The following is a 24,670-nucleotide window of genomic DNA, read 5'->3' as shown; positions in this document are numbered from 1 at the left end:
TGTTTACAAACAATGGTTTTATTGTATATTCTCATTGCACTTTCAATGTATATATAAACGTTATATACTTTTATTTTATTCTCAGATTGAGTAACCGTCACAACAAATTTCTCCATTTCAAAAATTCTAGTATTTGAGATAACCCTGATTGTGATGAGTAGACCCTGAACGGCTGTAACTCACTTCATGATGGTGTTGAAGTCCTCGGAGCTCATGCCTCTCTCGGGGTCAGACAGGCGGCTGATGATGTCTGGCAGCAGGTTGTAGATGGCGTTGTCCTGAAGGAAACACAACGAGTTAAAAACCCTCCCAATTACTCTATTACATTCTGACGTGTGTGTGTGTGTGTGTGTGTACCTTGGATGCCAGCTCATTGAAGAAGTTGAGGGCGAGGCTGCAGATGTGAGTTTCGGGGTCAATTAGCAGCACGGCCACCTCGCTGACTTGACCTTTGACCTTGAGCACATCCTTGAGCACCAGCTGGGTGAGGACTGTCACCGCTGTCTGCCGCACGGAGGGAACCTCGTCACTGAGCCTGAGGAGGAGAGGAGGAGGACATGAGACATCTGATGTGAAGCTTTCTTAATCAGCTTCTCTTACTATGAGCGACAGCCTCCTAATTTAACAGTTTTTGTCCAAAATGATAAATACTAACGAGGTGAATTTTCCCCAGAACTTAACTTTGATTCTTAGTAATGGGGGTTTAAAACAAGAAATAGTTCAGATGCAATGACTTTGTGGTCACTTTAAGACCCTGACAACACAAGGAGAACATGCACATCAGTGCCAATCACATCCAATTGTAACTCAAAACCATGAGGTTGCATGAACTAAGTCATTATGATACATCCTCTAGGAAAAAAACAAGTATTTACTGCAAAAATACAGAATATAGGTACAGAGCAACACAGGTGGGGCATACAGGTATGCTGCAAAAGGCCTAACGGTTCTTCTGGAGGAAGATTAAGGTATACATAACACACCTGACGAGGAAACGTTACTCGTGGATGGGCAACAGAGCTGCTAGAAAGACAGTGGAACCCGGTGCATTCCTCCGTCTGGATGTGGAGCGCTTTTGCTAAATGTTTAGACAAATTGCTCGTGTTACCGCCCTTACATGCTAAACTCTTACAGGGTATATGCAGGAATCCTGAAGTCAAATTTAATACCTTTCAAGAACTTTTTTAAGACCCTTTCCATACATTTTAAGACCTCATCGCAACTTCGAGTTCTAACCGGTTACCTTGGCGACACACTTTACCTCACATTTACTATATTGATTGTAAGATAGCACAACTAAACAGAGTGCAGACAGACAACTGAAGCCTCCTCTCCACATGACCTTCAACCTCTCTGTGAAGGTCAGGTTTAATGCAGTATGCTGCTTTGCTGCTTCTGTACTCTGTGCTCTTTCATTCCAGTAAACTCCTCAGAAACCAGTAGAAACCAGTATTTGACCAATAAACAAAACAATTGACAAAACTTTGAACTATGAAATATATTAAACTTTGGTGAGCTTCAGCGGGGTAATGCCATATAGGAGCTCCCTCACAAATACCCAGGGGTTAAATTGGGCTGGGGCTGTCCGGGGCTAAGCCCGGCACAGAGGACGATGCTCTGACGTCATCACCCTCACACATTTGTCATATGTTTACAAAAAACGATATATATGTTAAGACTTTTCTCGTTCTTAATATAGACTATATTTAGGGTCGATATGTGTTGACCTTACTCTAAAATAGCAGATCTCTGTGACCGGATATAGTTTGGCTTAGACCCCGACCCCACGAGGACGAATACCCAAACGCAAAAAAGTCTTCCGTTCACACGCATTCGATTCATTAACGTGTCCGTTCACACTAGACCGCTGGAAACGCTGTAGTACATATGCCAGGCCTGTAAGTGGCGCTGCTGCCGCCACAAAATACACCAAAAGCAGCGAAGAAGACCCCGGAGCATGGTTGTCCTTCCGTTTATTCTCCGCGGTGGACGGCGTGTTCTCCTGCTGTATATCTCTCAGGTAGTCCACCAGCAGATAAACCCCCCCCCCCCCCACAGAGCAGACCAAGGCAACGAAACTTAAAATAAGAAGCAGCATTTTATGGCACGCTATGCATGGGGCCACCTTGAGGGGGTTTCCCGACATGTTGTTTCAGTAAATTAAAGGGTGTTTCATGTTGTCGTTGCTGTGGACCTTCTTAATACCTTGGAAAATGCCGTTTAATACTTTTTAATAGCCTTAATTTTCGCTAAATCAACTTTTAATACTTTTTAAGACCCCACGGACACCCTGTCTTCGTGCACTTTTGGCAACGAGCATTGTCCACATCGAGACGGGTAATATTTAACCACACCTTTTAGCGCTTGGTTCTCTCCTCCGTGTGTGTGTGTGTGTGTGTGTGTGTTGCATGCATGCAGATGTAGCAGCCACGTGTGTGTAAACGGCCCTGCATTTTAGCCATGCCTCATTTCGCTCCATTTGCTCTTTCCAGCCTTGTTTTTGCAGGGGGCTGATTCTGTGAGCTGCAACTGACCACGCCCCCTGCAGGAGAGGGAAGTTGGCAGTTACTTTGGCATTAGGGCAGGGATATCTAGATACTTCCCAAGGTTTGACATAATGAATTGTGCTACTTTTAAAGCAAGCAACGATGTTTTCAAATCTGTAATCAAAAAGCTCCTCAAAAACGCTATCGAAGCAGTTCCTGCCGTTGCTACGTTAGTTCAAACAGTAACAGACTATTTTTCTTAGCGGATGCATGTCAATTTAAATCAATACATACAACTATTTTTTAAATCAAAATCATTTTCTAAATCCATAAAAGCATTTCAATTAATATTGGGAGTCATGTCGTTACTTTGTCGAGAATGTGGCCATGTAACAAGCGGGATAATGTGCCTTCATGCTGATCTAGATCCCTCCGCGTCGGGCTCCTGATCAGCCTGTCGGTGTTCTTTTCCCCATAATGACCGCGTCGCTGCACATTATCCCTTACATATGATTATATAGTAATTATTCATTTGTTTTAGAGCAGGAGGCGCAAACGCTTGCCTCGGGAAGGGAGAAAAAGAGCCACAGCGGAGAATAAACAGAAGGGCAACCATGCAAGAAAAGTCTTCTTCGCTGCTTTTGTGGCAGACTACAGCGCCACTTACAGGCCTGGCATATGTACTACAGCGTCTCCAGCGCTTTCGAGCAGCAATGGCCGGCAGTGGCCCAACCCCACATTCCCCTGATAGGTGGAGAGTTGACCAATAGCCGTAGCGCCACCGACCTGACGTCAGGACAGTGTTCAAATCTGGATCAGTCTGTATCAGATCCGTTGCAGCCTCTTTTTTTTTTTTTTTTAGAGATTTGGGTATGGAGGAAAATAGAGAGGGTTGTGTTTTCATGTATTAAAGATGTACAAAAGTGCATTTTGCATACTAGGTCCCCTTTAAGGTGAATCAGGGGATCAGCAAAGTCAGTAATGGCACCATGAATGTCTGCAAACAAACGCATTGTAGTAGGTGGACAAACTAAAAACTGTTGCAACCTGTGCAGTTGTGACTTCCCAGTCCTCGATGATTAAGCTTTCTATAAAGAATGGGTTTTTAAGCAGAAGGTTAGTGAAACCTAACTACTGTCAGAGCCTCGGCTGAATACAGAGAGTTAGACAGGCTGTAGCGGAGCAATCTGATCGCTCTCTGAGAACAATTTAGATGTACCCTCACCCCAAATCAGAGCACAAAAGAACCTCATTAACCATTTCTCCTTTATGCCAGAGAGCACGACTCCTGGCAGACGATCAGACACTCGTTCAGAACACTTTCGAATGCCAATGCGCGAGTTGGTAACGGGTAATTAATTCTTAATGCGCTTATCAGGAGGCTCCAGGGCAGCAGCCTGCAGAAGAGTGGAGGTGCTGGTGTGTGGGAGACAATTAGGGAACATTGTGACATGTTTATCAGCTAGAAAACACAAGTGGGGCGGAGCAGCATTATGAAGGAACAGAATGTTTTACACGAGCATCATCAACCGTTATAATTAAAACCACACTTCATCAAACACGGAAACTTCAGCTACAGCAAAACATGCAGAAACCATTCAGGGTTTTACAAAGGAAAGCGTACCTACTAGAGTAGTGGGGTGAAGACCCTTCGCCTTCACCCCAGATTACTCCCTCCTGCTCAGCCAACCGCTCTGTATAATTACAACACACTAGTCATTGATTCGACTCACAATACGCAACACACTAGTAATTAGGCTGTTCCTTGTCTAAAAGTGTCCCTCGTCTGAGGCGGTCACGGGATCCACCCCGGGTCACGCGTGTAGGGGGCGGGTTTCATCTACTGGCCATATAGCACTGGTCAGTTTCCATGGCAACCGCTTAGGTCAGTATACAAAAGAAGATCTCAAAGTTTGTTCACTCCATTAAAAATAGTTTGGCGATTAGGAGAACATTTAAACTGAACTCTAGTTTTCTGTTATGACAAAGAGTAAAGTAGCAAGAAAAAAGTACTGTTGCATACCAATATACAATACAGGTACCAGTTGCGTTTAATATAGGTATTCTCAACAGTCAATAGATTATACCTAGACCGACACTTAAGACAAACCTAACCAAAAACCAGATCAAAATAGACGTAAAAAACGTGTGCATTGACCACATCTCAAAATATCAGTCAGTTGTCTACACACAGTTTAAGAACAGTCCTATTATTTTTCCAGTCAAGCTCCAGTAAGAAACATACAATCAATAGGGTGCTATACAATGAAATTATAACTTTATAGTAGTACATTAATTAAAAGCAGTGTCAAATTAGCTTTTTATGATGGGGTGAACACAGACTGTGGGTAACTAGGAAACATTTTAGTGCATCTTGACATCAGAGTTTACTAACATAGATAATCTCAACGTATGTTCTCCCTTTTAGAAAGTGGTGATGGAAAGAGGAAACGAGTACTTTTGTTAATACAGAGAGTATAATATATAAATAAGTGCTGTTGGGTATCAGTTTTAATGCAAGTGGTGCATAACTCCACATGGGTCATCTGCTTGTGGAAACCAGACATCTGCTTTAACTGGATGGACACACACTTCCTTATGCACACGTTTGTGAAGGCGCTGAAGACACAGTGGGTAATAAGGAAATGTGATGAATTTGCAGAATAATATAAGTGTATCTTGTCATCAGAGTTTACTAACATGGATCATCTCAAAGTTAGTTTCTCCCCCATTAAAGAAGTAGTGATGGAAAGAGGAAAAGTTCCCCATCATGTGGCTCAGTGGAGCATCGTGACAGCAGCAACCCTTCAGTGGCTGAGAGGAAGATGGTGCTCTGAGAGGAAACATATTTTACACAACACCCACTCAACGGCACGCCAAGTATTGGCTGTCCAAGCTACACCGCTACTGGACTTGTGCTGTGAAAGGACTGTATATTATAAAATATACAGCTGCATCCCCGCTGTCTCACGGAGATGCCGCAGGTCTTTCCTTCCTGCAGCGGTCCGACTATACAACCAGCACAGCCCCTAGTTGTGATTAAGGCGAGACACTCCAGGTGAATAGGGTAATTTTTTTAAGTTAAAGGTATCAGCTAGAAATTTCTCCAGCTATTGACTTACAATAAGGCAATTGTTTTTTGTATTACAAGTATTCTGAAATAGCTTGTTTAAATATGCAAATGAGCCATTATCTCATTAAATATGCACATATTTTAACACATTTCAGGAATCGAAATCTGAACTTTGGATAAAGCCAGGTTCAAAATTCTTGTTTCATTTTGTAGTCATATTAGTATCTAAGGCTTTTACAGAAGGGACATTGGATATCTCTTTTTATCACTCCATAAATCAGAAAATACTGTCAACAGCCCTAAAATATCAATTTTCGCCATGTTTCTAGGTATACAATGTTATATAATTCAGGCTATGAATTCCAAAAGCCTGAAAGAAAACATGTTATAGAATCAAAATACAAAATCTCAAAATTGACCAGTACTTGAAAAACGATGTTTCTGCCTGCCGTGTCTCGCCTTGAGTGGAAGATTATCTGATAAGTGAGGGGGCGGTGATGAACACGAGCTGCTACCGTGACAAACTCATTCACTCGGCTGATTTTAAGTGAACTTGTCATTTATTACCTGGCGTAGAGGTTCTGTGTCCAGGGCTCCAGTATGTTGGGGAAGCGGACGATGAGGTCTCCCAGGGCGATGATGGCGTTGGCTCTGACTACCGGGAGGGTGGAGCGCTCCAGCACCGTGAACATCAGACGGATGTTCTCCTCACACACCGAGGGGCTGATTAGAGACAGAAATCACAGCATTAAAAGTTATCCTGATCATTTACACTTTATGATGTTCAACTTTTTACAAGTACTAACAAGTAATAATGTATATTCTTTCTGCATCTTTGCAAACAGTACGAAAGAGAGATGCGTTTAATTTATAGCAGGGGTCGGCAACCTTTTCAATATGAAGTGCCATTTAAAAAAAAAAATCAGCAGGAGGGCGGGGGAGCCTCGCTGCGGGGAAGCAGTGTGTGGACTAGTGTTGTTACGATACCAACATTTTGGTTTCGATACCGATACCAAGTCAAGAATTGCGATTCCGATTCTTTTTCGATACTTTTCTTAAAAAAAGGGAAACACGGAATATCGGCTTTAAAATTAGGAATAACAGATGATTTTAGCAGTCAGAACAACTAAAGCAGCAGTGTTACTAAGAACAGAAACACCAAAGAGTCACATCTAATAGAAATATATAAAAGCATTTATTTTAATTGTGTAGCAGTGAGTTTAACATTTTGGCAGCACTGTTGAGCATTTTGAAAATGTATTTTCATGCCTCTGTGCAAGGCTTAGTCTTTCTATCTTTATAGTCACTGGTGTAAAGTAACTAAGTTCATAAACTCAAGTACTACTTGGGTACAATTTTGAGATACTTGTACTTTATTTAAGTATTTCAATGTTTCTTTTGCTACTTTGTACTTCTAATCCACTACAGTTCAGAGGTACATGGTGTACTTTTACTCCACTGCATGTATTAGTGATGACTACTTTTACTGTCGCTACTTTAATACTTTTACTTGAGGAACATTTTGAATGCAGTACTTTTACTGTAACAGAGTATTCCTACACTCTGGTGCTTCTAGTACAAGACCTGAGTACTTCTACTTTTACTGTCGCTACTTTAACTATATTTTGATGATAATACTTTTGTACTTTCATTTGAGGAACATTTTGATTGCAGGATTGTTCCTACATTCTGGTACTTCTACTTTTACTCAAGTACAAGATATATACTTATACCACCTCCGTTTATAGCCTATGAAAAAAACTAATAGAAAACGAAGGCTAAAGCTAACGTTAGCAGATAGTGATGCTAGTTTGCTCGTTAAGTTTGCTCAACGATAATATTGCGACAGAAAAACTTTTCAGTGCACATCACGCTCTGCCGCTCCGACAGGGAGCTCTGCTCTGAACGGCCCGTTCACAGACTTCTGGCGTCTTTTTTGTCAACAAGCCGAGGCGCAGCGGCAGTTGCACTCCCACTTGCAGCCATGCTTCTCGTTTTCTCACATGCTCTGGCAGCTAGCGCGTGGCCGTGTGCACGAGAGAGGGGAGGGACTTAGAGCGTGCTTGAGAGGGGAGGGACTGCAGGCACGGCTGCAGTGCAGGGAGTGGAAGCAGAGCGCTGAACACACACGGCTCTTATTAAAACGGCGCTTTTCACGGGAGTACTTTTCCCCGTCATTCTTAAAGTACCGATACTAATGAAACGGAGGAATCGTACCGTTTTTAACGGCAGGGTATCGCGGTACCTTTCAAGTATCGGTACACCGTGCAACACTAGTGTGGACCCGTCAGCGCAACGTATGATGCCGAATTTAACAACCACATTTAAATAATTGGTTTAAACGGCATAATAATAAGGACGATCGTCCGTTCTGTGATTCTCCAGAGATGTTATCGCTGTCCCTTTAAGAGAGAGAGAGAGAGAGGGGGGTGTGGCTTGTGCATGTGTGTGTGGATGGTAGAGCGACAGTGAGGGAGCGTGTGTATGTTTCTGGAAGTGAAACGAGGAAGCAGAAAAACAGTATTTTGTGAAACAGAAGAACAGCTAAATAAATGCAACGGCCTCCCAAGAAGAGCTCGCCTCTCTCCAGTCATTGAAGCTAAAGTGGGTTATTGAACCTGAAGCTTGTTGCTTCTGCCCTGGGAGACGAGTCGACAGAGAGTCATCCCCCCTCTTTCCTCGACTACGGTCTGGGAGCCGACAGGAAAGTTCAACACACAGATGGCCGGTCCGCCCCTTTGTAGCATATTATTTCGATGAGAGATGAGCAGATCGCCACTGGGCTTTCAACTAAATACACAGCCACGCAAAAACTGCGGCATGTGTACAGCTCCTTATGGGTACTGCAATTTGTGAAGCGCTTTCCTCCGTGGTGAGATGATCTGCACCACAGAGGAAAGCGGCAGAAAGTCGACTGGAGTTAAGAGAACGGGGCTGCGCTGCGTGCATGGCTTCCTTCTGCAGGTAACGGGGAGACGCGCTCTGGCAGCGGTCTCGTTCAGGATCCGAAAATACAATTTAAATATTTCGCACACTTATTCCTAGTGTGCCACATGGTTACGGTGCCGCATGGTTACGGTGCCGCATGGTTACGGTGCCGCGTGCCGACCCCTGATTTATAGAATAATAAGGATGCCATCATATTTTGCTGACTATAACCAAATATCTTAAAAGTTGATTTAAATAAATCAACCATTTCCTTTTATCTCAGCTGTGCATACATGCTCAGCTGCCTGTTCATTAGCTATACTCTTAAAAACACGTGCATTCTAATACAATAGTCACACAAATAAATACTACTTTTGTTTCTTTGAAGAGTATTGACTTGCGTTTGTTATTTAGCTACCCGTTTCATATGAATATAATAAGAACAGGGGAATGCTCAAAGCTTTACCTGATCATCATGTACTGAGAGAGAGCCAGGCAGGAAGCGGTGGTGAGCTGCGGGTGGGAGTATCGTCCCGGGGAGCTGCAGACCCTCACCAGCAGGGGAAGAAACGCACACAGCAGGTTCTCCTCTAAACACACAGAGAGGAAGAGGAGGGGGAGACGAGGCTTGAATACATACATGGTGACATTATTAAAAAGCTATGAGACGACCTGGGCTTGATTCCACACAGTATAGTTGGAAGAAAGATCTCCATCTGTTTTCTATCCTGATACTTGCAGGTTGAAAGGCCATCGGTTCAAAAGTAACACCCCTGGACTCGTTGTAGAATAACTGTATACTATGGAGAGATTGGCCAACTGTCGAAGGCAGGGACGGGCACATGGCGGCCTTGTAGTACTGATCTGGGCTCTCGACTAACTTTTTTCCCCATCCTCCCGGAACCGTCCCGAAATACAATCCAAGCCGTCCCGAAATTAATGTGGACCGTCCCGAATTTAAAATGTTAGTTTTTCTACATTATCATGAGTTAAAATCATTCAAAGTGACCTTTAACTTAAATAAAACATCATACAAATCATTAGATGATAATTCATCAACCTTTTTACTTGAGTAAATCATTCAATCACATAAACAAAGGCCAACTATATTTAAACAAACACACAAATGAGAAAATTACTCTAATATTGAATCCAATCAAGTCCCATCCAATTAACACTGTCCTGAAGACAGAACCCAGAGCAACCACTAACCAGGATGACAGTCTGTCAGTCAGGAGACCTTTACAAACGGCCCCGCCCCCTCGCACACAGACGGGAGAGAGAAATCTCGTCTGGATTGGAAAGCTCGAAAATACATCATAGACGCATGTTGTAGTCTTATTGTATATTAGAAACGGAGTTGGTGAAACTAAAACTGCGATATAATGTGTATGTAGCAATAATACATATGACTTATATTTTTAAATGTCTCCTGTACCGATAAAAAGTCTGATAATGTCGGAGCTTCACGTTACCACCGTCTTTAATAATTGCGGCCCGGGGCCCGTTTAACACCGGGGCTCGGCACCCATCCCTACATGGGGAGAGGCAGCATATTGCTAAGGACTAAATACGATGGAGAGTTCTCATCTCAGCCTTATTACCCATAGGGGATGAAGAGGAGTAAGTAAATAAAGAGGCCGGCGTTCCAGGGTCAGTTTCTGCTGTGCGTATTTGTGATGTAACGGTAAAACATTTCAGAATTCCTCCACGGGATGCCACTGTTCATCACTCAACCCGCGAAATACACACTCAGTACATAGCGAGACCCGCAAATTTGCGGGCCAGGAATTCGCGGGCACAGCTGTAGCTACATGTGTGTGTATTTTGCGGGTTTCTAAATGTTTTGTGCGTGTGTGTTTATGTTGACAAGGAGGTTTAATAACTGTGTGCTACACAAAACGTGCAGTCGGTTTCATTTTCATCGCCGTTTGTAGTAGAGTTAGCAGGGTATTTTTATTTTAACTCTCGTCCCAAATTCTTCCCAAAATTATTTGTTATCCTCCCGACAATATTTTTTGCGGCCCCGGGACGGCGGGACGTCCTTAAGCTCGAGCCCTGGTACCGTCCACTAGACTCATCGTTACGTCGCGAGCTGCATACCTGATTTCGGCAGCCAAATACCACAAAATAATCTGTGACAAGTGTTTTCTTGTGAGTAAGAAACACCGGCTGTCGTTATGCCTGCTGTGACGTTACCGCTTGTAATTATGCAGAAGCGTCAAAGTTGTTTTTTTCATCTGAATTTCGCGAAACAAGTTTATTATTCTAAAAACCAAGACTGTTTATTTGAAATCAGATGAAAACAAACTGTCACGGACCCTGCCGTGTTATCTATGATTACTATATGCTTTTCATTCATAATGTCAGTGGGAGGGGGGGCGGCGCTGAGGAACAGCAGAGTGCGGGCTGACCGGTGTCTGTGTTGACATTCCCCTTATTGTGCGTCAGCAGAGACTACAAGTGTCTTCGGTTCAAGTCAGACAACTAATGTCTGGGTCAGTGTTCATGACTTCATCTTAATGGTTCATCTCAATGCAAACATTTTCCATGCTTTCCAATTGTTTAAAATAGTTTTATTCCACTGTTAAATAACCTGTTCAATACAAACATGCAGAGGTGTGGACTCGAGTCACATGACTTGGACTCGAGTCACCAATTTGATGACTTGAGACTCGACAAAATCACAAAACACTTGCGACTCGACTTGGACACCAATGACTCGGGACTTGACCACGAGAATTCTGACTTGATCATTTAATTCTGAGGTCTCCAACACGCCGATCGCGAGATGCCGCTAGAAGAGCAGCCTCCCATCGGGAGGAGCAGAATCTTCAGCCACTTCTACTCTTGCTGAGAATCCTTGCAGGCAGGGGGCAGGTCTTTATTTAGCTGGGCCACCATGCGGCCAATCATATGCGAGGACACACTAGGATCATACCATTATGTGAAAGAAGGGTGGGGGGCACAGCAGGTGTAGTGGTAGTACAGGCCAGCTGCACAGAGCGACGGGGAGACGGATTTAAATGCAAGTGCGTGTGTGTATTCCAAGTGAATCTGCGGCCCACTGGTGGCCAGTACATAAATGATGTGGCCCCCACCACCGTCCAAGTTGCCCATCCCTGTTCTAAGGACGAAAGCAGAGATCTGTAATCAATGCTGTGAAAAAATGAACTGTAAATGAGGAGTAGCGTTTCTTTTTTCCAGTATCTACGCATTTGTGCGTGTTATGCATTTGTCAGATCAAAATCTTTTTATTTTGTTTCGAAAATGCATAATCGGTGTTTGTCATTAGTCGCGTTCACACCGCAGTACTTTCCCCACTTTAGTTCCGAAATGTTTCGTTCACACCAAAAAGAGCCGGAACTAAAATGAGTTCATGAGAACCTTTTCACCCCCTGATAGAGAGCAGGGACTTTCGAGGGAGAAAAAGGTTCCTATGTCTGATTGGCTGGGCGGAATGCAAACCACGCAGTATTGAGTGTCCTTCCTCCTTATCTTCCAACCATTTGGACGCAGACTTGCATTTCCCCATAACGATGTTGCTTAGCAACCGGCGTAAACGGACCTTCGCGCTATCAAGCAGTGAGCGTGCGATGTCCGTTTCAGATGACGTCAAATCCAACGGGATGCCATCAATAAACTCCACAGAATCACACGCCACACCTACGCCATGAGTACATTCAGGCAGACTGTAGAACACAACCTCTTTGGACACTTTATATACTTATTGAAACAAAATGTAAAACCTTGGAAAATGCGTTTAATGCTTTTTAATAGCCTTCATTTTCACTAAATTGATTTATCAACTTTTAATACTTTGAAGACCCCGCGGACCCCCTGTGAGAGTTAAACAAATGAAATCGATGTGAAGAACCGAACCTGGAGGTTTGTATTACCTGCCAGTAATTCAGTCTCGCAGATCTTCCTGATGAGTTCGGCCTCGGTGTCTTCAGCAGAGGCTCCCAGCCCCAGCTCCTCCTCCATGGCGCTGTCATTGGCTGCTTGTTGCTGGAAAAACAGAAAACAGTCAATCACTTAAGACGGTTGATAGTATTCTCTTGGCTTTTGAATGACTGATTTAATGTAACTTTATCTAGATGTGTTGCACTATATCTAAATGCTTTAGTGTTTTTTTAAAAAGCACTTTAGATCGGCCTTGTGTTGAAATGTATATAAAAAACAGCCACTTCTCCATAATAACTTATTCCTAGAAATCTAGAAGGGAACTTTCTGAAGTATAGACGAGAGTAACACCTACGTCACTTCCGGGCGAAAATTACGGCCCGCCCACTTTTGGGGGAAAACAATGCCGTCATTTGAACGGCGGTTAAAATCAGTAGGCGAGGTGGTAATTTTAACCAGCTGTTACTCTCATGAGCGAGGCGGAAAATAATAGTTGTATCAGCCAACAAGCTGCGGTGTCGTTTATTGATCCTCAAACATTAAAAAAAATCCAGAGTTCAGTGTCTCTGGACTTCCTCTAAGAAGAAAGGACAGCAACAGAAGAGCTCTGTGGCTTCAGGCTCGATCGCCGTTCAAATGACCGCGTTGGTTTCCCCCAAAAGTGGGCGGGGCCGTAAAGTGATGTTCCTCTCATCTATGGACATCGATCGCCTACTGCTATATTTATTTATATCGAGCCCGATCGTCGATTTCAAATGATTTAATGTAAATGTTTGCCATCGTAATCGGGCTCTTTGAAGATCCACGGTTCTCTTACATTTCTGATCATGTAAACTCCAATGATGGTGCAATCATTCAAACAAATTGCACTGCTTAAAGATTCCCATAGTGACACTTCAACCTTGAAAACACTGCCATTAAAATGTGGCTCCAAAAGATACTGATTTCACAGAAGAAATATATCAAAACACCAACGGAAACTCATTCATACCCCCATGCTGTGTTTAGGATAAACACTGAGAACATTGAACACCGTGTGGCAGTGACAAATGATTTACAAAAATGTGTAATGCTAATTAGGGATGTTTATTTTCCTGTTCCCTGAACAGTTATGAGCCATCACTCATCTGGCTGTCACTCAAATTCATTCTCGTCTAAAAACCTGCTGAGACTCAGGATTGTCTTCATGATGGGGGGCTGTTTTTGCTTCACTGTTCATTTACAGAAGCACCTTTTAATAATCAAGTATAAACTGAAATTAGACTCAAACCGACTCTTGTTGATTAACAGATTCATTGTTTTGACTATAAAGTGTCTTAAATTGTGAAAAGCAGCCATCAAAACCCTGCAGAGCCCAACGTGACATGCAATTTCTTTTATCCAGGCCATATCTTTAGTTTAGACATGACTTATTGAAGCTAAATTGGGTTTATTTTTTGTTAACATGGCATTGCACATAACTTAAAATATAAAATTATAAATAAACATGAACTATATTGATAACAGTATGGAATGTATACATCGATAGATTAAATACACAAACAAAGAAATTATAAGACACATTGAAAAGCAGCAAATCATCAGAAGCTGGAATCATTTAACATTTGGGTATTTGTTAGACGCAAATGGTTATTAATTAACAAAACACTGAGTTAATTTTCTTTTAATCAACTTAATACCGTTTTTCTTAGTGCAGTGCTTGACATTCACACATTAAAATTGATGAACACTCAATCAAGTGACATGCAACTACAAATGTAATCTTATCTCTACTTAAAGGTGGGGTAAGTTTGAGAAACCGGCTCGAGAAACACTTTGTGTTATATTCCATGGAATGCTCTTAACATCCCGATAGCCATGAATATCTCAAGTGCTTTGACGAAAAATATCATCTGTGGAAGCCGTGGCGCTGTCAAAAGCACGACCAATCATCTGAGCCGGCCCGGCTAAAGTAACTGGATGGCCAACCTGCCTGTCAGCCTTCCATCGGGGCACACACTTATCTCGTGCCCTCATTGGTCATGTGCGCGTTCGTGTGTGTTGGAGGAGGGGCTCTGTGAGGAAGTGGTAGATTTTCTCCGGTTGTGTATTTTCAAATTCTAGCGATCTCGATCCGGTTTCTCAAATTACCTACCCCACCTTTAATGTACCAATTCACTCCAAGGGAATTGTCCTTGAATGACTGTTGGTGCTGAAAAGGTGCTGAACATAAGTCAAGTGTTTAACTCGGCCTCATTACCTTGGCTTTGCTGGAGGGGCCCTTCGCTTTTTCCGCCCTCTCCTCCGTCTCTCGCCTCCTCCTCCTCAGCTCGGTGCTCACGCTACGCTCCAGGTGAGACACCTGCCAGAAGGCCACGCAGCCACACAGAGCCAGCAGCTGTGCCAGACACACACAGTTCACTGCAGGACAGGAGGACACACACGTGATTGAAGACCTCAGGGAAGTTTGTCTTAAGAGCGTGCTGGACAGGTTAGACCAGGTCAATAGGTGCGTTTCCATTAGAGCTGCACCAGATAGTTTTATGCTTTTTTATTACGTTTTAATGCATATCATGATTCTATTTGAGGCCAGTATTTCTCTACAGTTGCAACTTAAGATTAGGTTTCAATATTATGAGTATTATAGTGTTTGAAGAATTGATTCCATGGGTGGCTGCGTTGGATATTTCCGACTTCCATGAACCAAACATTTCCAATTACAGTGTTGTATATTCAAAATTAAGCGGTAAAACGGTTAGCTCTCCGTACTGCAATACACATTTCATTTAGTTTTAGCATCAATAAAGTAAAAAGACATTCGATACATTTGGCACAGAGCGACTCACCTTGCTCACCTTGCTCATTGGACTCTTGCGTTACGTCCTGATTCTGGCTCGCTTCCTTGTCGAGTTCGCCACCCTCTGCAATCTGATCCAGTAAGAGGCGAGCGCAGCGCTGCAGCAGCCGGGAGCACAGCTGGTCCGGAGACTCGGCCAGGAAGTAGAGGAGACGCACCGCCTGCTCCATGAAGCTCTGCCAATGAGGGTCCTCCATCACCACACCTGCAAACAACAACAACAACAGAGAGCAGTGAGCAGAGGAAACAGGAGAGAGCGGAGGAAACAGGTGCAGGCTAAGAAAGAAACGTATGCTTCAACAAAAGGCATATTGGTTTGCATTTACCTTCAGCGATGGCCTGTGTGAGGCAGGTGAAGAGCTGGTGGTCCTGAGGCAGTCTGAAGGGAGCACTTTTTGATTGCTGGATCAAATAAAAAAAGGTAGAAAATGTTAACAGTTTTTAAGCCCTCTATGTGTCTTTTTGCATTATAGCAAATAGTCATATTTTGTGAGGTTAAAGACAATGACTTTTAACCGTCAATTTATATTCAGTTTATCTTTGAGACCAAGTGAATAATAAAAAAAAAGTCATTTAAGCATTCCTGAAATATCTTACGAGAATAAAATTGCAATGCGTGTATACTATTGTTTTACAGCCAAGTTATCTGAAACCCAAAGTAGTAATGCATCATTTCTAGAGCTGATTGAAATGTGTCTCAATGTTTATTTAAAGAAATCTAACAAATAATGTTGTCCATAACTAACATGTATATTTGTACTTATCAAGAGACTGAATGTGGCTCTCTTAACCCTGAGATGCATAAGTGGGTCTTTTTTGACCCGGTGAGGTGGTTTTCTTGAAGTATCATTGTAATTAAAAAAAATGTATCATTTCATATTCCAGCTATTCCTCAAAAAACATGTTTTGGATATCGTGCCATTCACATTTTAAGAAATTGTAGTTTTTGTATTACTACCCCAAGCTTCCATAAGTGGGTAAAAAATTACCCACTTAATCCTATGGGAACCTTTGATTCTTATCACCTGTTGCTGTCAGGAATACATTCACTGTGGACCACACAGACTACATCACAAGTGACACCTCTCAGGAAGATTATTTCACACAGCAGGATCTGAAACCCGTCAGTAAAATAATAATAAATTATATTTTTACAAGACTTTTCAAGGACTCAAAATCTCTTTACAATATAAGGGAAGGTTAGGGTGGGGGGTATAGGACTATCAAACTTGATCAACCGGCATGGATTGATGGGGGGGGGCTTTGAGTAGACAAGAGGAGATGAGTTTTGAAAAGGGACTGGAATACTGAGGGTCCCAGAATAGCGGAGATTTTTGCATTGATATGTTCAAAACGTTTTTTTCAAAATGTAAAACAAAAATTAAATATAAAATATTTCTAGTGTGAACCAAAATATAATACTAAATATTATACAAGTGATTTTTCTTAACCAAAATGGCATAAAAACACACATTATTCTAATACGGGTCCTTTTTGACCCACTTATGGAAGAGTGTAGGGTCCAGCCACTCTTAGGGCATCCAAGGGTTAAGGAGTCAGTGGGGATTTGTGTCTTCTTACCCTGATGTGGTCAGTGATGCTGCTGATGGTGAGAACCGAGTCTCTGGCCAGAAGAAAGTCTTCAGTCACTTTCTCTCCCAGAGCCACCGAACAGAGAGTGTCCAGATTACTGAGGACGACCTCCCTCTCTGCCCTGTTGGAGTAACATGTAGACGTTTTTACAAAGTAGTATGGATTTGATATTCCCATACGGTTAGTGCTTAGGCAAAGTGAGGTGATGACATCCCCGCCCGGCATCACCCAGCCGCTGCGTCAGATAATGCGTGTAGGAGGACGGGTTAGGAGAAGCACTATAAGATTTAAAAAGGTTGTGAATGCTGCGGCTGCTTGAAGAGGCAGCAGCGTGGGAGGACTGCTGATAGTCTCCCAACCCGCTCTTCCCTACAGCTGTGGCAGTCCTTGAGGGGGAACGCTGAAATATATATTCAGTGAAATGAACTGGCAGGGAGCCCAGTTATATGGTCGTGACTTCGAGTACAATGGAGGAGCCGAGGGTGAGCTTGTATTCTGACTAAAGAGAGGATTAGCTGAATGTCGAGCAGCTGAGGGAGGAGCGTGATGTAAAAGGAAGACCATGCAGTGAGGAATGTTCAAGATTTCACATCATTTGAAAACTGTTTATGAAACTAAACTAACACAAATTAAGCTAAAACAATTAGTCACCTATAGCTTTTTCAGGTCCAGAGGAAATCTGCATTTTAAGAATACAAGTGTAAACTTCTTATCAAAAGGATGTTAAAGTGTGTTTGCAAATGTAAGCAAAGATAGTTGTATTATTTAATTGGTTTCTTCTCTCACTTGAGGTAGGGTTGTCCACATTAAATCATTTTGACCGGTGATACATATCACCTTTCATGTTCATTTAAAACTTGTGGCAAATAAAAGTTTTGTAGCCGTTTATGGCGCATTTCCACTGCAGGGCCTCGCACGGGTTAGGCCTTGGTAGGCCTGGCTCACTTTATGATGCGTTTCCATTAGTTTAGTCGCTGGGGCAGTAACTATAGTAACGCAGTGTAGGCGGCGCCGTGACGTCATCTTCAATGAGCGCCCCAAAAACCAACACAGCCGTTAGCTGTTAGCACTCAGAGCTCACAGCTCCTCATATCTGTTCAGAAACTAGACACAAGTTAAACGAGTTCAAACCAGACTGCCTGGGTCATGGAGGATACAGTCGCTGGTTTATTTATGTCTGTAGGCCGTTGTTGTGAGTGTGGACGGTCGGAGCATATATAACGTTAGCTTAGCCAATCTCCATTCAGAAAACAAGCATTTAAAAAAAGGGTTTTCTCTGCCGTCTGTCTGCAGACTTGCCAAAGCATTAATTCATGGTTTTTACTAACCGGTATCAGTTTGTTGTTACTTCATCATTTGGAAACGTGTATTACAATTAAATCACGGTCAAATATGTTCATTGTGTTGTAGTTGCCAGCGATTCTCTCTCTAGTTTAGCATCAGCCCGGTTGTTGGCCGGAAAGAACCTCGATTTGAGAGCCAGAAAACTGTGAAAAAGTACCCGCTAGCCGGACCTACGCCGAGTGGAAACGCAACCAACAACGGGCCGGGTTTGGCACGGCACGCTGAACAGTGGAAACGCGCCATTAGACAGGTGACACCAGAGTGCGTGTTGCTCCAACAGCAAATTCAAGATTAGAAAAGAAAGCATGCAAATGAGTATTAAAAATAGATACAATGCTTCATCTGATTGCCCATCACACAGAGGAACATATTTTGACAGCGTTCAGTGAAAATCATAATGAGAATCTAATTACATTTCACAGGCAGCCACATTTAAAAGCAATTTACTCTGTCATCAGTGAGGACAGCTCAGTGTTGCAGAAACATCACGACTCCGTATGAAATCTGACAAACACCTCAGCAGAGCTCCCGTTAATCTGTCGTCCCCACACCTCTCTCCCTGGTCATAAATATATGCTCATGCAAACACTACCTTACACAAGCAGAGTATTTTGTGCTGACTTAAACAGGCTGTAGAGCATCATGTATAATTATCCTTCAACTCTCAACGTTTGTTTTGATAGACATCCCCACCAACACATCGCACCTTTAAACATGTGAACGGAGATCAAATCACAACATGAGGAGAAAGCTGAAATTGGATTGCTCAGCGAACTAAATGTAGTTTTTAGACTGCAAGTGTAAATATGCACGTTGACATTGAATTTTATCTCGTCGCACTGTCATCGCTACTACCTCTGCTTTTACCACGTATTTATTCGTGTCTATTTTTGACTGCAGTGAGAGTTGCCAAAGGAATGTCGTAGTACTTTGTATGAGGACAATAAAGATATTCGCATTCTACTCTTCTAAATCGCATTATGAGCAAAGCGATTTCATATGGTTTTTGTTAAACAGAAAAACAAAAATGCAGATGTGAGTAGTGACCACAACTCCCCACGTCCCTCTGCAGTCGAATAGTCCAAAAATCTGCCCCCATCGTCTATCCCTTGACCTCTGGGTGAAACATCACGGGGTTAAGGCAGAGGTTCCCAAACTTTTTCAGTCGGGACCCCCTTGGGTATTAGAAATATTTTCGGGACCCCCCCACCCCGCGCCCCACAGTTTGAAAACCACTGGGTTAAGGGATAGTGGTCCACATTAATACTAATGATCCCAATACGTATGATTGTATAGCAAAGACTGAAATGTTGACTTTATTTGATAATTTCAGTGAAAACTAACGTTCATATTTCTCTTTTTGATTATAATACTGATGAACGTTCAAAACAAAGCACTTTGGCAACTTACCACCTATGTTTTAAAATGCTTAATAAGCACCGTAACTTTCATGATATCATTTCTCGGTCATAATCGGTTGTTTCCGTGAACGGCCGAATATTCCCTCGCCTTAAATGCTGCAAGGCATTGTGGGGCAGCATTTTCTCCTCTCCTTTCGTAAAGGGAGGTCCAGTGGTTCCTAAGCTAAAGGCGGTTATAAAGGAAGTTTGAAACCTCCTTTCTTCTAGAGAATTCGAACGGCACTTATCATGGCTGCCACTGAGGGACTTCTGGGTCATTTCACTCCGTTAGGAAGGTTCCTAAGAGAAACTGACAATTCGACTGCAGCCTGAGTGTCTTTGGACTCCATTAGATCATTTTCTACCAAGAAAAGTGAATGTCTTACCGTGCAGCCATCCCCAGCAGCAACACAGCAGCTCGTCTGTGTAATCCAGAAGTCTCTCGTTTGCCGGTGAACCTTTCCCACAACACCTGCACCACCGTGGACTGGAGAAGGCTGCCACTGCCAAAGAACTCCTGCACCTGAAGAAGCCGCCAGAAAAGTGTGAGGATGTGACAAACCATCATGTTTTATTATTAGATAAATAAAATCCAACATACAATGGACATCGAGCCGTTTCATTGCATGTCTATTCATTCAAGGTTGCCGATAACGCGAAAGAATACTAGTTATACCACATGTAGAGTTAGATTCAAGGAGTTGCTGAATAGGAGTGTTGGTGATGTTGATTACACATCGCTCTGGAGATTTTGAAAATGTCCAAAAGTCAACAATTATTGAAAAACTATAGATAGAATAAATTCCAAAATGTACAACATGTCTTTATTTAATCAAATATTCAGCTTTTAAAACACATTTCTTGGCATTTCAATAAAAGGTTTGCTCACCCACTCGAGGCACAAATGGGAAAGAATGCACTTTAACGGCACCGTTTGGCAATACCGTAAAACACATTTTTAGAACTTCATAGATCTTTTCACTACTTCTTTTAAATGGGGGTGACTCACGATTAAAGACATGTAAAGCTGTATTCAAAAACGTCAACAAAAGTTTTAAATAAATAAAAAACATAATTTGTTAAAAGCCCAAGAAGACGCCATACATACTAGAGCTGAACCATTAATCGATTTGAAATGATGCAATTATTATTATTTTCTTCTTGTGTCAGTCATCCACACCAATCAGAAGTGCTGTGCTCCACATGTACCAGCCATTGTTAACCAATCAGAAGTGGCCCTGATAGAAGGTGATAGACAGATTGATCCAATCACCTGCCAAGTATTTCTGAAAGTGCCTGCCCTTTCCAAATGCAACCCAACGGAAGTTTCATGTAAGTTTACTTCTTTCACTCGTAGCTCGGGCTGCGGGGGTGCTAGAGACGGGAGCACGTTGGTCCGACCTTCCTAGCCGGAGTTATGGCCGCATGTTACAATAAACTTCCGTTGGGTCGCTTAAAAACAAATATCGCAAATCGAATCATCTGTCAGAAAATTCGCAATTAGATTTCCCCAAATCGTGCAGCCCCAATACGCACACAGACAACTCTAGAGTTTATCGCTATTACGATGTCTCGCATTGTTTGTTTTTAATAATTGAGCGTCCTAGAAAGAACACATAAAGATAACAAAAGTTTAACTCACCATTTCCTTCAGGGCAAGAATAAGCTTTTGTGTTGCAACTAGTTGAGCAGTAGACAACAGGTCCACATTAAATCATGTTCTTCGGACAGTTGAACAGTAACATATTAGATTCAGGGCAATAAGCTTTTGTGTTGGAACTATTTGAGCAACTTCAACATAAACACATTACTTGTGTGTCCTAAACTCTGCCCTCAGATTACCAAAGATGCAACTCACTGCTGACTGAAGGTCTGAGAGGGCTGGGTGACCTCCTTGCCTCCTACACACACACCCACACACACAGACAAACAACCACTCCCACTGTCAGCATCCTCCCTGTGATCACTCCTCTGACTTTAGAGGAACCATTTGGGTTGAGCTGGGTCACTGTAGGCAGGCCCTTACAGCAGAGCAGGAACGTTTCTCTGCACTGCCAAGATTACCTGCCGGTCGAGGCAAAGAGGAACCCAGCTCTCATTCAGTCAGCTCGTATTCGCCTTGGACTCATCACTGGGCAACATGTCAACCGGAGAGGCAGAAATGTACCTTTGGTTGGATGCAACGGGACATTTCTCTGAAGAATTACAGAGTTGGTGGGTTTCGGCTGCATAAATAAGATTACTCATCAATTAGAGTTGCACTGTGGCAGTATAATCAAAACCGTGAGCCGTTTTTTCTCCTTTTAAAATGATAAAATCGCTGCTGAAGGTTAATCCAATGTGTCTGAAATGATTACTGATAATCCATCGTCATATTTATGTCAATAACAGAGTTTTCATATATAGCTCCTATGATAGCTACGAGAGTATGACCGCTTCCGGTTTTGGGCATTCTGGCTGCGCAGCCGCTTCATACTTGAATGCAAATTAAAACTTTGGAGGGCCTGAAATTGAGTGGATGCTGTAAGGTTCCTTTCGCGTGTGAACATATTACTTCCAAGTTGTCGGTTTTTCTGAGAAGCAGAAGATGTTTTAGCACTCTACTATTGAAGACCGCATGTATTGGAAAACATTTCTCTCAAGCCAATTACATTACTCTAGAGTTTCTCTCTGGTACAAAGATGTCTCGCATTGCTTGTTCTCAATAATTGAGCCTCCTAGAAGGAAATACCAGATATAAAAATAACAAAAGCTGAACTCACTATTTCCTCCAGACACTGGATTGTTCCCAGAGAAGCATCGACCATCAGCTCAGAGAGGCTGTCGACCAGAGTGTGGGCTTTCACCCTGATGAAACAAGACAGTTACTTTAATAACACAGCGCTAAACAAATCTATGCAAGTGTTTTAGGTCGCCTGCATTACAGTATTTGTCATTTTGAGCATGCACACAAAATGCAACATATTGAGGTTATATCCAGAGTTTCCCTTAGCCGGTATTAAATAATTACTGATCCGCGAGCTGCATGATACTGACGGGCTGTCAGGAGACGGAGAGAGGGCTCAGTTTATTATAAGTTACTGTATAATGTAGTTAATCTACTATAATTAGTTTGTTATTTATCGAGCTTTAAAACAAATTGATATGATATTAAACAAAGAGCTTTGACCGGCACTTTTCTCATTTTGTCTGGAAGATTCAAACTTTAACGGACATTTTTGACCAACAAAAAAATATTCTAAAGGAAACTCTGGTTACGTGTTGCATGTTCTGTTTTAGCCATGGTTCCTAACGTTAACCATTGCTGCGACCCTTAAGAGACAGTCATATTTATATTAAGATAAATGTACAATCGGCTGGAATCACATTCAATTGTCAATGTTAGGGCCGTGCGAGGCAGCTTCACAGACCTGATGTTTTCTCCCTGAGGGTTCAGATACAGGCGCTTGTAGGCCTGAACGACAGCATCTTTAATGGCGGCGTCCGTGGACCAGACCAGAGGCAACATCTTCCTCACCCCACTCACCGAGTTGGCCACGCTGAACTCGCACACCGTCACACAAAACTGCACCGCCTCCAGGACCACTGAAACCAGAAACTACAGCTGTCAAATGGGATTCTTTACTGAAAAATAAAAATTACGTTTGCCTTCTGCCTTCGCGCTAAATCCTGTTCTTTGGACAGTTGAACAAGAACATTTTAGTTTCAGGGCAATAAGCTTTTGTGTTGGAACTATTTGAGCAACTTCAACATAAACACATTACTTGTGTGTCCTAAACTCTGCCCTCAGATTACCAAAGATGCAACTCACTGCTGACTGAAGGTCTGAGAGGGCTGGGTGACCTCCTTGCCTCCTACACACACACCACACACAGACAAACAACCACTCCCACTGTCAGCATCCTCCCTGTGATCACTCCTCTGACTTTAGAGGAACCATTCGGGTTGAGCTGGGTCACTGTAGGCAGGCCCTTACAGCAGAGCAGGAACGTTTCTCTGCACTGCCAAGATTACCTGCCGGTGGAGGCAAAGAGGAACCCAGCTCTCATTCAGTCAGCTCGTATTCGCCTTGGTCTCATCACTGGGCAACATGTCAATATATTTCGTCTCATGCCTGTTTGATGTGCGTTTACCTAATAGCGCAAGCCAATAACAACAACAACTGTCAAATGTGATTCTTTACTGAAACATGAAGTTTGCCCTTTGATGAATATTGCCTTGTACCTGAAGTGGTTTTCAAATAGAGCATGGTGTTGATGACAGCTATCGCTCTCTCCACCAGTAGGGCGAAGGTTTCCGTGTCTTTCAGGTACTGCACCAACATCTGCTGCTTCTTCAGCTCCCCCTCCTCCCCCTCCTCCTTCTCCTTCTGAGGGGTTGGTGGTAAATTCTGGCTGAGCTCAGAGGCGTCCTCATCAGAGCCTGAGGAGAACATCAGGGAGAATATAAATGTGACGCTTGTAGGAGCAGACACAGTTGTGGTGGCTTAAAGCCCAGCTCTGCTCCGCGCCGTCCGTTAGATGAGCCTGGTCAGATTAATAAGAGAGAAAGAGTTCAAAACACCGGCATAAAAGTTATAACAATAATCTGATTTTAATGGTAAAAAGACACAATACAATTCTACAGAGCACTCTGGACTCCCAGCTCTGCTGCTGTGCGATACAGGTATCGGGACCAGCCAGTCAGAAACAGGGGGCATTTGGCATGAATAAACAACAGTATATATGGACCTTTTTGGGGCGGAGAGTCACTTCTTATCTTCCACTGGATTCTACTCCTTTAATTTCCCAGGGAAGGTTTCACACTAACTATTCTTTCTCAAACAATCAAACATTGTATTGGCCCCAAAAAGAACCTTGAAAAGGACAAGTGTGTGCGTTTGGTAAAGAGGAAGTGTATGTGTGTGTGTGTTGATGGTCAGGGAGTGTATGTGTGTGTGTGTTGGTACCTTGGTCAGGGAGTGTATGTGTGTGTGGATGGTACCTTGGTCAGGGAGTGTATGTGTGTCAGGATGTCAGGGAAAGTGTATGTGTGTGTGTTGGTATCTTGGTCAGGGAGTGTATGTGTGTGTGTCAGGGTGTCTGGAAAGTGTATGTGTGTGTGT

General features: G+C 42.8%; 1 protein-coding gene and 2 non-coding genes across 4 annotated transcripts in view; all 3 read right to left on the bottom strand.

Moving 5' to 3' along the window:
* The window catches only part of LOC117460718 (condensin complex subunit 1-like), a 28,926-nt gene extending 4,910 nt beyond the window's left edge, over positions 1-24,016 (bottom strand). The window contains exons 1-13 of one of the 2 annotated variants that reach the window (XM_034102260.2): positions 23,791-24,016; positions 22,977-23,151; positions 22,329-22,413; positions 19,953-20,089; positions 16,811-16,943; positions 15,556-15,631; positions 15,219-15,434; positions 14,633-14,793; positions 12,387-12,498; positions 8,954-9,077; positions 6,127-6,282; positions 358-535; positions 184-278 (exon numbers count right to left, since the gene is read on the bottom strand). In XM_034102260.2, coding sequence (XP_033958151.2) covers positions 184-278; positions 358-535; positions 6,127-6,282; positions 8,954-9,077; positions 12,387-12,498; positions 14,633-14,793; positions 15,219-15,434; positions 15,556-15,631; positions 16,811-16,943; positions 19,953-20,089; positions 22,329-22,413; positions 22,977-23,151; positions 23,791-24,001 — 1,859 coding nt within the window. In that variant the 5' untranslated portion in view covers positions 24,002-24,016. The remainder of the gene's footprint in view (positions 1-183; positions 279-357; positions 536-6,126; positions 6,283-8,953; positions 9,078-12,386; positions 12,499-14,632; positions 14,794-15,218; positions 15,435-15,555; positions 15,632-16,810; positions 16,944-19,952; positions 20,090-22,328; positions 22,414-22,976; positions 23,152-23,790) is intronic. The other variant, XM_071205982.1, reaches the window with a different exon arrangement.
* On the bottom strand, positions 21,395-21,703 carry LOC117461625 (small nucleolar RNA U85). Its single transcript, XR_004553739.2, has one exon. It is a non-coding gene; the product is annotated as a small nucleolar RNA U85 (small nucleolar RNA).
* LOC117461622 (small nucleolar RNA U85) lies at positions 23,348-23,653 on the bottom strand. Its single transcript, XR_004553737.1, has one exon. It is a non-coding gene; the product is annotated as a small nucleolar RNA U85 (small nucleolar RNA).
* Positions 24,017-24,670: the final 654 nt, after the last annotated feature.

The sequence above is a fragment of the Pseudochaenichthys georgianus genome, chromosome 16 (genome assembly GCF_902827115.2).
Source record: "Pseudochaenichthys georgianus chromosome 16, fPseGeo1.2, whole genome shotgun sequence".
Classification (NCBI taxonomy): domain Eukaryota; kingdom Metazoa; phylum Chordata; class Actinopteri; order Perciformes; family Channichthyidae; genus Pseudochaenichthys; species Pseudochaenichthys georgianus.
Note: the sequence above shows the minus strand (reverse complement) of the source record. Positions and strands in the feature narration are given on the sequence as shown.